This window comes from Musa acuminata, chromosome BXJ2-3 (assembly GCF_036884655.1).
Source record: "Musa acuminata AAA Group cultivar baxijiao chromosome BXJ2-3, Cavendish_Baxijiao_AAA, whole genome shotgun sequence".
NCBI lineage: Eukaryota > Viridiplantae > Streptophyta > Magnoliopsida > Zingiberales > Musaceae > Musa > Musa acuminata.
Genome location: NC_088340.1, coordinates 5,737,646 through 5,753,436, shown reverse-complemented (window position 1 = coordinate 5,753,436; position 15,791 = coordinate 5,737,646). Strand labels below are relative to the sequence as shown.

Genomic DNA, 15,791 nt, shown 5'->3' with positions numbered 1-15,791 from the left:
AATGTAGTTTCTATTTCTAAATATCCTATTTCTTTCTCTAAAAAGCGTTGTTTCTCTCAATAAATCTTTTTCTCTTTTTAATAGGATTTAGATAAGTCTTTGATACCAAGTTAGAAAATTAAAAAGGCTCTAATATCATATTAAAGATCAAAAAGCTTTGATACCATGTTGAAAAATCTGATGTTGAATATTAAAAAATATAAAAGAGCTACTTCAAGACTTCCGACTCCAATTATAATATAAACATATCAAATCAAAATCTTATAATAAGAACATATCCAAGTATTTGACTAAAATTCCTTAACCAAAATCTTATCAAATCATAAAATTTGACTTATATTTCAATACATAGTAAATAAACAATAACATAATTTTAAGGGTTTGATTTAGGCTTGACCCACGTATACTAAGTGTTGAATCTCGGATTTTGATGATGAAATCAATTGTAATTTGTTTGATCTAATCGATATGTTGAGAAAAGTATACAGGATTAACTACGATAGTAGTAAACATAAAGTAAGTGTTGTGCCGGAGTCAATATTGAGATCACGTTGGGAATTCGAGAGTTCGTCGGAAGTTCTGCCAGAACCAACCGAGAAGTCCAGGAGCTTACCAAAGAAGCTCATCGGAACTTATCAAGAAGATCGTCGTAAAGTCCAAGAGCTTATCGGGAGTCCGCCGGAGCATTACCGAGAGTTCGTTGGATGTTCACCGGAAGAGCAATTGACGCACTGGAACAAGAAGAGCTGTGATCATATCTTAATTATCATAATTAGAGTATAAATTAAGTTAGGATTGAGAGATAATCCCACTAACTTAATTAGGGGCCAATTGGGCTCTTAACAGAGCTGATTTGGGCCGGATTGAACAGCCCAACCAGCCCTTGAAAATATGTCCGGCGGTGGCACCGCCTAGAAGACCCAATCTCCCAGGTGGTTTGGGCGGTGGTACCATCGACAGTTATTACTAACAGCGGTGGTACCGCCAGAGCTCGATCTCTGAGCTCTGTCAAACGATGGTACTGCCCAGATGGAGCGGTAGTACCATCCAATGTCAGGTGCCAGACGGTGGTATTGCCCAATAATAGCGGTGGTACCGTCAGGACCTTGGAAATCCGGGATTATATACTTTTTAGCTTCATTTTTGAAGCCATTGGGGCATATAAAAACTTCACCCTTTTCTGCATGAAAGGGTACGAAAGCATTGAGATAATCTTGAGTTGTTTGGATCTAAAGGTGTTGTAACAAGTGTTAGAGTCTTCCTTCTCCCTTTCTAAGTTTTGAGATCATTCAAGAGAGGTGTGAGACTTGTAAAGGTTCTCTCCTAAACCCGTGAAAAGGAGAAAGTACTGTAAAAGGTGGTTGGTCTTCACCTATTGAATAAAGGTCTTTAGTGGACGCCAGTGACCTTGTCGGATGAGGAATCCGAAAGTGAATGTATGTCACATATATCGAACCACTCTAATTACTTTGAGCAATTTACTTTTATAGCAAACTGCCTCTCATCGTTACTGTGTTTTTACTACGCTTACGTCTCACATACGTTTTCAAGTAAATACATTCCGAGATCGGTTTTAATCGTACGAAGATTTTACGAAATTAACGCTTTTTATTTGTGCAATTTACATTACCGTAAATCTCCTTAATCTTCTCTTACACTTTTACGAAAAGCTTTCAAGTTCAAATTCTCTCTTAAACGAATTGAATCAAACTATTTTCGTTAGAATCGGTTTTAATCGAAACAAAGTCTTTCGAATTCGGAAAGTTTTCCGCTATACTAATTCACCCCCTCCCTCTTAGTGACGCTCTTGATCCTAACACTAAGTGCATATAATAAAAAGACCTTAATAATGATAATAATTGAATCCATTACGATGTTAGGCTACCGATCTTTCTAAGGCTAAAAACCAATTATACTGTAGCAGATACAAGAAATGATGAAGTGAGCACTATTCATTAGTTTAAAATTAGACCGTATGTGTTTACTTAATTTCAACAAAACACTTAAAATAATTTGAGATGTCTCTATAAAAACTTAAAGTATACTTAAGAGACTCGATTATTCTGCTGAAGATATCAACCACAAATTTTAAGTAGTTTCAACATACCGTTCGAGTATTCCTTGTTGAATATATCAACCTAATAAATATTAAGTAAAGGCAACCTATTATATATATATACATACATATATATATATATATATATATATATATATATATATATATATATATATATATATATATATATATATATATATATATATACATATATATATATATATATACATATATATATATATATATATATATGTATATATATATATATGTATATATATATATATGTATATATATATATGTATATATATATATATGTATATATATATGTATATATATATATGTATATATGTATATGTATATATATATATGTATATATGTATATATATATATATATATGTATGTATATATATATATATATATGTATATATATATATATGTATGTATATATGTATGTATATATATATGTATGTATATATATATGTATATATATATGTATGTATATATATATGTATATATATATATATGTATATATGTATATATGTATATATGTATATATATATATACATGTATATGTATATATGTATATATACATGTATATGTATATATGTATATATGTATATATGTATATATACATGTATATATATATATACATGTATATATGTATATATACATGTATATATATATATATATACATGTATATATATATATATATACATGTATATATATATATATATATATATATATATATATATATATATATATATATATATATATATATATATATATATATATATATATATACATACATATATATATATACATATTTATATATGTAATAACGAAAACCTTGACCAATCTCGTTGTGGGAATGCTATACGAAGTCATTTTCGTTGCTTAAGATCTTACATTGCAATCCACAAGGGATAGCTTGTCTCAAGACAAAAGCTTAGCTAAGAATTCTGCTTGAAGCTAAGTTCATGATAGTTTTAGTGTTATATTCATGCATCGTCATCAGCATCATCATTCAAACTGTTGATGGAGAATGACATGATTGCAATCAAAGTAACATTGAGTTCCAAATTGGGCCAGACCACAAGATGCTGACAGCCACATCGACAGTACAGGTGCATGCACTTCACTGTTATCAAGTGAAATGACACCACTATTTGAGCATCTGCAGGTCACACAGGTATCTCGCGTGTCATAAATACATGTCCAGGTTGCTCCAGCTCAGTTAGAATGGACCAATATGTTTGATTCCATGTGGATCATATTCCGTATGCCATATAGCAATTCCCAAATATACTAATATGATTTAAGAAATATTAGTAGATTTTGCACCCTTAAGCGTTCATGAGATCATTAAAACAGGTTGAACTCTCCAGTCGAGTTGAGAGTCTGATTGCAGCCAAAGTATGGCTTGTTTAGCAAGCAATTTTGAGCTCACAGAAATGCCTGAAACGCTTCCCTTCTTCTTTCTTAGGCAGAATGGCATGCTAACGTACACGAGGAAGTCTTTGACTAGGAAATACTAACCTTCTCTAGAATGAGACTAGCAAAGAATAGATGTTATATTCTTATTGGAGTTCAACCATCCGCTTGTTTCCCTTCTCCGAGAAGAAACCTGGGAAAAGGCTGCTTTCCAAAATACCATGTGATGACCCCATTTTCAGAGTCCAAAATCAACCATATTCTTTGCAGCCGTTCTATCTCTTTGGTTGCATGAAAGGTCAGCAAGCAATTTCTGACACATCCTGTAATCTAAATTGTGGATCATATTGTGCACAGATTCTTAGATGACTGCATGAGCTGACCTCTTAGTTTGATCATATGTAGTTAACAGGACAATCATTTGGGTCAAATGATACTACTCCTTTGCACTAAGCTCTATGTTTTAATATATAGGATTGTTTAGGACAAGACATCTCATATTTCGTCAAAGAAACATATCGATGTGAATTGTGATGAAAATAATAGAAGATAAGAATAATTATCGAAGAAACTTTATTGAAGAAGTGAAAAAGCTTAAATACATTAACATGTCCCTCTCCTATTTATACATATTAGGAGGAACGATTTTGAATAGAGAGATTTCTTCATATAGTTGGAGAAATCTTATCTTCTATCATGCCCCCGCAAGATGGTGCTCCTGTCAAGGATACCAATCTTGGATCGATGTAAAGAATGGTTTACGAGCGAGAAGCTTCGTGAGTATAGCAAGAGCAGATCGTTGCTGCTGCTACGATTACTATTGCTGTGAGGGCACAGGTGTTCCTTTTGTTCCCCTTATGTCCGTCATTCATTCTCCTTAAGTCCGTCGACTGTTGGTAGATCAACGAAGACTATCACGGTGAGGAAGATGAGGATTGACCGCGGAGCCTCTTAGAAATTTGATTGCAGCGGCATTGGTCGTTGGACGAAGGCAAGGGCGAAGCTTTGCTTTTCTCAACGACTTTGATCGCTGGCCGAAGGCAAGAGCGAAGCTTCACTTTTCTCACTGCTCTGATACCATAATGAAAATAATAGAATATAAGAATAATTATTGAAGAAGAGGATTTTCTTCGACAGAATAAAAAAATTTTCTCGACAAAATAGAGAAATCTTATCCTCTATCAAATAAAAAGTGTTACGGGCTTTAAATAAGCATTTTGTGCTAAATGTTGACTTCGGGAGTTTTCTTTTAACCCACAGCCTCATCTGCAGGTGCTAATGAAAACTCCAAGCAATACGGATTTATGACAGATGATGAAAGACAAGAATGTGGAACGATTTGTACAACAAGTTTACAAGTATGTATTCCAAATCAAAGTTGGCTTCGCCAAAGATCTGCTCCACTTCACAAAGCATGCATCAACACAGAGACAGATGGAATAGGCTCAGATGTCCTGTGCCATTAAACAAAGTGAAAAGCACACCTGACCCATGGGACCCTTCTCTTACTTTTCCAGTTCGATGGCCCTTAACGTTTGCCCCTTATGACCAAGACTCTCAGAGTCTATCATCTTCTTATGGCACTCCAAGTCCTCCTCATCCTCCTCTCCAACTGCGTCCTCCACCAAAGGTATGTACTGCGGCTCCTCAGGGTATGTTTTGATCAGGAACAAGTAGAGCAACATGGAGAGTACCGCCATGGCAGCCAGGCACCAGCTGAATTGTAGGTTAACCAGTGACTTGGCGCGCTCGAGCGCCTCGTCGCTGCGGCAACGGACGACGTAGTGCCCCACCTCCATGTTCATGAAGCACCCCTTGGGGATCAAGCTCGGCGTCCACAGCACGTAGCCCATGATGATGAACCAGACCCCCTGGAACGCGATGCTCGCCGACCGCACGAAGCTCACCAGGAAGCTCCGCGGCCGCCCGATGCCGATGAGCGTGGTCGCCAGCGACACGACGATGACCAGCTGCAGCAGCCAGTGGTACTGGCCCTCCACGCCCATGTGGTCAGCCGAGTGGAGGTGGAACATGAGGAGCTACTGGCTGAAGGCGACCGCGCCGAGCAGCTGCGTCAGCGAGTCGCGGTTCCTCAGCTTCGCGCGGTCCAACGCCACGGCGAAGGCGGCGTAGATCAAGAAGGTGAGGGAGATGGAGGCGTGCTCGAAGTTGTGGAGATGGTTGGACGGGATGGTCCCGTCGGCGTCGAAAGGCTGGTGGGCTTCGGGGCCAATGAACAGCTCCATGGAGATGGAAGCGACGCTCCCAAACATGATAAGCGTCAGTTCGAGATGCCTCCCGAGGAGAGGAGAGGGAAACCATGGCGGGGCGACGTAGGAGTTGGGGTTGATGGAGTAGAGCCTGATATGGTTAACGAGGTGCCACAGCCCAATCACCAGGAACCCAAACCCTGGCGCAACATGACCTACTAAGGTGCCCATGACCAACAAATCCAAGGACCCTTTACGCTGCAACTCTCTCTTTCCCCCTTTGTATTAGCCGACGGTAAGGGAGATAACAATGGTAGAGAGAAGGAGACAAAAAAAAGGGAAGAGGATGAGATGTCCACTGGCCGCAGGGGAGCTCTTGTGGGGGCTTTTAAAGGTGGGGAAAAGATGCAGCGTACGCTACCCAAGTGCGCTCCAGACAAATCTAACGATGCGAAAGGGTTCGACCCCTCGCTGTTGACCCACCATGAAGAGAGTAACAGCTGACGTGGGAGCAGTCCTTGTCTTCGGGCCTTCTGGAAACGGTGGAAGAAGAACAGTTGACTCTCTACGCTTCCACGGCAATTTCTACATTATTTATGTGAATGAGAATTAGATTCCGATCGTAAGTACGAAGTTACACAGCCAATTCATACATTACATTTCATCGGGAAGTAGTCCATTAGTTGTCGTGATTGTGATGTAAAACGTGACGTCGTTAGCGGCGTGTTTCCATGAGCGCACCCAGATTGCCGTATGTTTGACACTTGCCCGCCCAGACGTGGCAGTCTTTAGATTCGTGACTTTGACCAGGCCTGGCCGTTCTGTTTGATTCGGAACCGAACCGGGGTGCTTCGGTTCCACCCCAAATCAAAACCGCCGGTTTTGTATTCGATTTAACCCAAAAAAAAATAAAAAATAAAATATTTCTATAAATGATAAATCTGTCCATCTGATAGTTAAGTAAACAACTAATTTAATGGATATTTTAAAAAAATAAAAAAATTATTATTATTATAGTTCGAAACCAGATTTAGAACCATTGGTTCCCCCATCGAAATCAAAATCGGTTCGATTCCGATTCCATTTGCGATCGAATCGAAATCGTAACTCGTTTGTAAGCTTGTGCGTAAGATAATATGCATCTCTATAGCGTTTTATATGTCGTATATGTAAATGTTTGCATGACATTATGAGATATTTAACGTAATCACGACGTCATTTAGATGATCTAGAAGTCATCTAAATGATTGTTATATTTCTTTTCGGAAAGTTGACGTGCTTTGTTGGCCTGCTAATCTGTATACTCTATTAATGGTTTCAACATATGCCATGACATGCGTTTTTATATGCAAGATGTGATGTTGGAAGATTAATATTTCTGCAAGTCAAAATTGATCAGTGGACCAAAGGTGGACAGTGTGGAGGAAAGAGAGAATTGTAAGGCCCTTCTCTTCAGGCCCGGATCTCATGTTTCTGACTTAAGGCAGCAGCCATTTTTTGGCATTGCAGTTTTGGATCGAAGTACAGCGATTTCTTTTACTTGAACTAAAAAGATTGGTCGATTGCAGGTTGTGTGGGTGGTCTGCACACTGTTTTGGGCATGCAAGAAGAAAAGGAAATAGGATAGATCGGAGAGTAGAGTAAGAATGAATAGGAATAGAAATAAAATACTGACTGATCTCCTTTTTGTTTTAAGGCTCAATCCTCATTTTTAAGGCACAGTTTCTAACTGTGGTTAGTCTTGATTTATTTGGGTTATACAAAGATGTACTAATATAAAGTACCTAAAAGAGAGCTTGTTGGGTATGCCACTGACACAAATCATATTATATATAATAATACATGAAGAAATAAAAAAGCCTATCGATCTGAAGACACATCCTCTTTGGTTCATCTTCATCTCTTCTTTGTCTTCTATTTCTCCTCAACTTCTCTTTTCTTTCTCCCCCAAATTTCTTTTAAAAGATATCTTCTTCCCTCAAAAAATAAAAAAAAGAGAGAGAAACCCATTAATTAATGATACAAGGTGATAATGCTATAGATGTGAATCATGCTACATAAACTTGCATTAGGATGATCGATGCCAACCTTCCCAAAGGATGCTTGTTGACTTACTATTTTACAGATTCTTGAAGGGACTTGACTTGCTTGAGCTTCTCTTGTCATAGGTGGGAACTGAATTCGTTGCATATAATTTCGTAGGAAAGACGACCACTGGGTGGAATGCATGAGCTCCCATTTAGTAGCTGGTCCAGCATCGTCACCGAACTCTCCTAAGTTAGCATCCCATTGGAGGAGGACAAGAACTTGAATTTACCATGTCCTACTGGTCCCGACTCCACACTTGCTCTCCTTCTGATGATCAAGACTGGTTCATTCATCTGATCAGCCTCAGTTTGTGGTCTTTGGGCCATGTGGCCGGCACACAGACCATAGGAGCAGACTGTGATGTCTTCGCATCATGCACCAGAAGTTGCATGTCACTGTTCAAGACCATTCAACGTGAGGTCCTGTTCATAGGAGTACTGAGAATACCCAACCAAGTTGGATTGGTGGAATCGACCTGATAGGGAATGTCCAGCTGCATCTGAACCTAACCAATCATATGACTTGGCCTTAGATCTTCTTGCTTACTGTAATGGATAGCCAAACCTGTGAAAAGAATTCCTATAGTTGCCTCATCTTTTCCTTTTCATTGCCCAGTCACAGCTCTTTGATCTCTACTTCCCCTTACTGACTTCATCTTCAAGCTGCTTTCACTTTGGTGGTCCTAAGAATGGAGATCTCCCGACAGCGCTATCACCCCATGTCTTGAGAAGACCACTGAGCCTTTAAGAGAGAGGCCTACTCCAATCTGACACTGGTACGAGTGTTGCGAGGAGGGAACAATCACCCTCAACGTCAGCGACCCAACAAGCGGATCCTATGAACCTGCAGCTGCTCTAATCGCTGCTATAATCTCGCTGTTCTTTTTCCCTTTCGGCACGCGGCCGACCAACGTCTGCTTCTGAGCGGTGCGCGCCGAGCCCAAGGCGAGACAGTCTGGTCCGTGGGTTGCAACAAGTACACCAACTGGTGCAGAGGTCCCAAAGGGCAACACTTGACTCCATTCCCTGTGAGAGAGCTCAGGTGGATCACCTGGCATGAGCTTGCTCGATCTGAGGAATCCAGAGACACAGTGAGTTCAATTTAAGAGGAGGTGTATGCATCAAGTGAACATTATCATAGCAGGTTTCTTGGAGATTGAAGGGGGGAACGGCAAAAGTAGCTTCCGTAACCTGTCTCTGTAGCAATGAGGAGGGTGTAAGAAGCCGGAATTATTACAAAGTTGGTCAGACATGCGGAGGATGACTTCAAAGTCTGAGAATGCATGCAAGTTTAAAGAAGATTTCACACTTGTCAGTTCTACCTCAGAAAGCTTCTGAAGCTTCAAGAAATATGTGCCAGTATTAGGATGCCGTATTTGAAGGTATAAATCGAAGAGTTCATTACAACTCCTATACTTACTGAGTGCTGTAATCCATCTTCCATGGAACAGGCGAGACAGAAGCTTTTTCGGGCTGTAAAAAGCCTTCGTCTTTGAAGAAAGATAGGAAGAAAGAGAAGAAAAGAAAAAGGAAAGACTGATGGGGTTGGACATTACTATTCCTCGTTTCTTTCTGTAAAGCACCACGTACCACAACCATGAGGACAAATCCATGTCCCATATCAGCTAACAACCCTCCATTTCCGTCTCAATCAAAGATCTTTTGTGATGCTCGAAAATCTAGGTTTAATGTTCAGAAAAGCAACATACATGATAGGACGCATGTAATGGCCATGTGAAATCCACCACACTGCACAAGTCAAGATCAAAATGCTCGAGCTTAGTTGTTGCATACTTTTCATCTGTAGGTGTTACGCACAAATTATTGCTTTCCTTTATGTTCCTTGTATCTGTTTCTGAGCACGTCCTTATCCTTTGTCTCATCGACAATGAACCCTGATGGTGAGTGCTCTTGTAGCAGGAGGCAATCCGATAACCACATGAACTACATCCACAAACAGTGGATTTGACAACTAAATTGGATTATTTACATGTTAGAGCGAAAGATATTTACATCTTCTCTGGACCAATTAATTATCCAGTATATATCTTTTCGAGGACTTGGCATGTCTCTATCTATCATTATCACACACCTATTTCTCACAGTGGAATACCTACGAAATCAAGTCGAATAGGTTTGGAGATGTCCATGTTCTAGCTGCATTCAGGTACTACAATCACTTGCCATGTTTTCAGCTTCGCATGCTTGCATGCATGTCAAGACATTAGTCATCCTTATCGTGTTCTTCGGATGCTGATATGAATTGTAGTTGTAGGAAACTGCAAGGAGGTGGCAAGAGTTTCGAGCTTCCATTTTTACATGGAGGAACATACATAGGAAGAAGGGAAATTAAAAATAAAAGGTAATTTAACTCGCTACCTACAACTCACCGTTTAATCATGGAGCTACCACATCCCAGGACCACTTACAGCACCGATACAAAGAAGCTAAGAGCCACGAAGAGCCCATTACCATCCCTGGTCAAGAACAAACAAGAGAGTGAGAGAGAGAGATGATCACGTTTCCAGGTGATCCCCACTCGAGTGATGGATACACATGTGGGGAGACAAGAGATGTAAGGGATGTACAGGAAGGAAAACAGCACACAAAGAAAAAGACATGGAGGTGATGGGAGTCAAGCCTGTAGTAGGATGCAGCAGTAACTACAGCGGTAGTACTTGGAAGGTGTTTGGGTACCCAAAAGCCTCTTTAGTTCAGCATCATCCCTTGTCAGCCCTAGCCATATTGGCCCCTCACCATGCCTTGTTCCCTTCTCTTCCTTCCATCTCTACACCCCTTAAAGACTATGTGAACACCATTACCAGTACTTGACTGAAACAAAGAGCAAAAATCCCTTCCTTTCCTGCTCTTCACTCTCCTCGTTCCATACCTCCTCGGTCCCGTTTTGAAGCTTGTATACAAGGTTCGACTGAGCTCGGAGGCGGCAACGATGAGCGAGCAACAGATCCACAACTTCATGAAGGTCAGCGTCGACTCCTTCTCCGAGCTCCCCTTCATCCGTGCCGTGCCAGCTCAGCCGAATACACCCGATACGAGCCCTGTCATTCGGCTGTTCGGCATCGACTTCGCCATGGAGCCTGATGCATCACAAGATGGCCCTTCCAACGACCCTCCCTCCTCCACCACCGAAACCAGTAACACCCCAAGCGCCGCCAACGCTGATAGTGGGGAGAGTGCGAGAAAGTTCGAGTGCCACTACTGCTGCCGCAAGTTCCCGACGTCGCAAGCCCTTGGCGGGCATCAGAACGCCCACAAGCGGGAGCGCCAGCACGCGAAGCGAGCACACATCCATTCCGCTTTGGCCACACAACAGTACCACCACCCCAGCTTCTTCCCCGACGACCATGTCTATGGCTACCTCAACTACCGTCATCTGGGCTCCATCCCCTCTGCCGCCCGCTTCGCCCACCCACCGCCTCTCCACTTTCCTTCTTGGACCAGCACCTGCCCTAGCATGAACCCTTCCGCTTGCTTCCATGGCAGCCTAGGTTCCACATCTCAGCCCATCAAAAGCAGTACGCTGCCCGAGCTATGGAGGATGCCAGTGCATGACGGCAAGCTGAGCTTCCATGGAGACTATCCACCTGCACAGCCTTTGTTCGGAGGAAGAGACACGAAGGAAATGGTGGTGGAAGGAGCTACTACTTTGGTTTCTCCAAAGGACCAAGGTGGGTTTGATTCAGGCTCCAAAAATGGTTTGAGTTTGGATTTGCGTTTGTAACTCACAAGGGATCTAATAACAAGGAGTTCTCTAATGAATTCCATCCTTCTCCTAATTCTCCGTTGCATATTACTTTTCTCTTAGTCTCATAAATATACATGCTTCTCTCATATTCTTTGTTCCTCACGATTTAATTTGTGTGTGTGTGTTGAGGAAGGGAGGCAAAATTTGTGGAAACCTTAAGAAATTTTAGGGTCAATTACATGCATTACTTCTTCATTCTAATAATGACATGCTGGAATTTCATTAACCCTTTCATGCTCAAAAGCTAGCTGAATCCAAGATCAGAATAGGCATCACAGACATGGTTATCACACTCTTTTGTTCAGATATTGCCAGCTCGAGTGGTCCCAATCATTAATTGAGAACTTTTCTTTAGGTTGCTCAGATTATAGTTATGTGGTTTGCTTGTTTATTTTCTCACTACACAATCTCTGTTCAAGTGTCTGCATAACAATTGCATTGTACTTCTATTTCAAGCACAATTTTATTCACCTTGAGTTGTTGTAAGTAAAGCAGCTAATATTTTTGATGCATTCGGTTCAACTGCATCGAATTGTGATTTATAGATCAAGTCCAAGTGATGTGCATGTGAGAGTGATAAATATGAAATGGAAGATGGACCTGATGACCTCTAAGAAGTTTTCTGTTTGACAAAATGAGATATGAATCCAGTAGCAGACTGCAAACTAATCATTGAGTGCTTGGTAGAGTAGTCCTGTCGATTAGAGTTGTCTGCAACTATTGCTTAGATTGTGGCTATACATGATGATCAGAAGTTTGATGAAAGTTGAATTGGATTTCTTGTTTCGTAAGTCAAATTGTTAGAGCTCTCATGAATCATTCCTGAGCAATAGGATTCCAATTTTGTTGCTTTAAAGGTTGAAAACAAGATTGACTCTTAAAAAAATTCTTCCTTCCCAAGGACAACATGGTCTTATTCCCTGTTTTATTCTTCCTTGATATTGTACTGCTTGTACTTTCCATGCTTACACACATTTGCTCCATCAAATGTTCAATGAATACCCATTTTTTCCTCTGTGATGAGATGGACTTGATGTCCATTTCATCTTTCAAAGTAGTACTTCTGCATCAATTACATTGTTGCATTAAAAGCCCCATTTTCTGGGGTACAACTCTCCGGTAAATAGGCATTTCAGACTTCAATCTTGATTGTTATGAAATATATATAAAAGTCATGTTCTTGGCTGCATGGTGGGTGGTGATAAGCTTAGAAGATGAAACTGCTACAATCTGGTACGGTCTGCTATAAGATAGCTATATATCATTGAAGTTTTCTCTAAATGTGAGCTCTGACACTTCTTCTGCGAGGGACATTGCTGTGACTGCTACATATACAGTAATTTATAAGGGCACCACCCCCCAGAAAACACTAAAAGGGCAGCAAAAATGTGGTGTCGGAATGTAGGAATTCGCTGATATATCGAGTCCCGAAGCGTTTGAATGACAGCAACACTGATGAATTAATGACTTCAGCTTTCACTTCAGACAATTGTAATTGCAGAGATGATAGAATATTGAAGAGAGAGAGAGAGAGAGAGAGCAGAAGACGAAAATTTTCTCGTTCTGAATCAAATCGCCTTCTTATATAAGAGGAATTGGATTAAGTAATGCTGATATAGATGATGACAAACTACGTGCCGAGACTAAGATTTCAAACGCCGAACTCAGCTATACGCCTCCTCATTCATGACAGTGTAAGTTGTACAGAAGCTGCCACGTAATAGAACTCTTTTGGAGGCAGACGAACTCAGACCCATAATTCAATCAATCTCTCGTAAAGAAAGAGAACGCAGGGCTGCGTTGCCCTTTTACATGTTACACTGTATGCAGCACTGCAAATCGAATGAGTTAAACCTGTTAAACATAGATTTCCACAACACCCAACGTCTTAAAATTTCCTTGGGAAGCTTCCCGTGGCTCCAAAGTATTTTTGTTGGAAGCTTTTGCACCGTTCCATCCCAGCTTCAGACAGCTCGTGCCTGCCGCGTGAGTCGACCAATCTAAGAGGAATGAACGGATTGATGGATCATAGTAAGTAAATATAAATCATTGTCTAAATCCTCGAACCTGAAATACTAGCTCAAAATGAGATTGACTGTAATATCAATTGTCACGAGTCAATCTTATAAGATATCTGATGCGTTAACGAATTAAGCCTAAGCTAATGACTCAAAATGATTAAGTTTTAATTAATAATAATATACTTATCAGATCCTTATAAGTTAGTTAATATTATTTTTTTTAATGTAAAATTAATCAAAATATTATAATTTATTTTTTTCGGAGGATAACATGTTTGAGATTGGGCGAATGATGTGCCTTGGACGGGGTCACGGATCATATCCAAAATTCCCCTCTTTGGGCCTTCCAAAAGCCTCTATAGCAAAAGCCCATATTAGAGAAATGGCCCTCATTAAGCACATATGAAGAAACAATTCCATCAGCAAACAAATGCGCCCTACCAACCGTCCTACATAATGATATTTATATGACTATGGTAAGACTTTGCCAGCTTGATATTGACCCAACTAATTCTTAACTAGAATCGGTGGTGACGAGTGGAGCCACACACTCCACAGAGATAAAGCCAAAGCTGCTTTTTCCAGAGTCTATAATCATTTGCTTGTGTTCATGGCGATGGCATTTGGATTCCAACGCAAGGAAGGGACACTCATCATCTGTAATCAACGTGACAGATGGAGTAGTTTGGTTGCAATGAGTAGGTTGGTGAAGACCTGCTGCCGATTTTAAAAGGACAGATGGGCTGTGGACTGGTCTTCTCCAATTTAATATTCACATCACGAGGACACTGTCCAGCTCGAGTGGTGGTGGCCTTCAAGTTGCTTGTTGGAATGCTACAGTGGATACGGTTCGTGTGTGTTAGTGGTTGTCGTCTTCAAGTCGTTTGTTGTAATGCTACAGTGGATATGGTTTACGTCTGTTCTTGGTTGTCTGCTCAGCGGGTCCTTCAATGTTGCAGTTATCGGTTGAGCTTAGTGTTGGGTTATTTTCCATATGAATAATTTGAGGGTTTATACTTGAAAGAAAATAATTCAATCATGCAATGTTTGTTGATCGAGTTCGAGAAGAAGTGATATTGGTGATCGTCGACATGAGAGCTGATCGAGTCCTGACATAGTGGATATCATCATGGGTCGATTTCTGTCGACATAAACTCTGGTGTGACATGTCATATATATATATATTGTAAATCAAGCATAATATAAAAATATAAATATTATGTAAGTCATAAAAGAGGGTTAGGTATGCATGCAATTGAGACGAAAAAGTAATTGCCTATGATAACCACTTGAATAGAGTGGTCCTTTGTGCCTTGTTTCTACCTTTGGGTCTACTAATTGGCGAACTATCAATGCGTATGGCTCACCGATAGGAACTGAAACAACCACTGCTTTTGTATGAGATCGACACGATTTAACGATGACGATTCAAAGTAAATTAATATTATTATGGAACATGACACGAAGCTTAATTATGGTTGTCTCAGGAAAGCACGACTTTAGAAAGGAATCATAAATGAGATGAGTGATGCATTGCCTCGTGTCTGGCACGAGAGAACTTGAATGAAATTTTATATGGTTGCACTTGCACGTTGACGAAGGAAAAGAATTGAATCGGAACGGGTGATTGCCTTAAGCCATAATGGAAAGTTCTAATAGAAAACATCCGTAATCTATCAAGCAAGTTGGCGTACTATTTTCACAAAGTCAAACGTACATATAATGCAAAATTTAGGATCTAAGAACTTATTTCTATTTTATAATTTTTGATCAAGTAAATTGAAAAATATTTAGAGTCAAGTGAATATATATATATATATATATATATATATATATATATATATATATATATGAGTGAGATTCTCTTCATTTGTAGTTGTGCTTGACATTGTGTGCGTGACCAATTTATCAATAATAAAAATATAAAAATAAATGATAAAAAAATAATTTTAATGTTTGATGACAAATGACGATATTATTAACACGTTAACATCAATATCAACATAGTTATCTGATCGCCTTCGACAACTATAAGGTTTGTTCTCATTGTGATGTCACCTACCTCCATGAGAAGCATACTATCAACCTCATTATCGCTCGTCTCGTGTCGCTTTTATATAAAAATATAATTTAAAATAATATTTTTGTAAGATTATAATTTATTTTAAAAAAATTATAACAAAGAAATTAGACTGTTCATCTATGAACCCATATACCCTT

The 15,791-nt window shown here is 39.7% G+C and overlaps 1 protein-coding gene and 1 pseudogene across 1 annotated transcript; one reads left to right on the top strand and one right to left on the bottom strand.

The window, feature by feature from the left end:
- Nucleotides 1-4,825: 4,825 nt before the first annotated feature.
- LOC135606428 (uncharacterized) lies at nucleotides 4,826-6,283 on the bottom strand (annotated as a pseudogene).
- Nucleotides 6,284-10,477: 4,194 nt separating this feature from the next.
- On the top strand, nucleotides 10,478-11,636 carry LOC135606427 (zinc finger protein 8-like). Its single transcript, XM_065097457.1, has one exon. The coding sequence runs from the start codon at nucleotides 10,735-10,737 to the stop codon at nucleotides 11,524-11,526; it is 792 nt and encodes a 263-aa protein (XP_064953529.1). The 5' UTR covers nucleotides 10,478-10,734; the 3' UTR covers nucleotides 11,527-11,636.
- The last annotated feature ends 4,155 nt before the right edge of the window (nucleotides 11,637-15,791 follow it).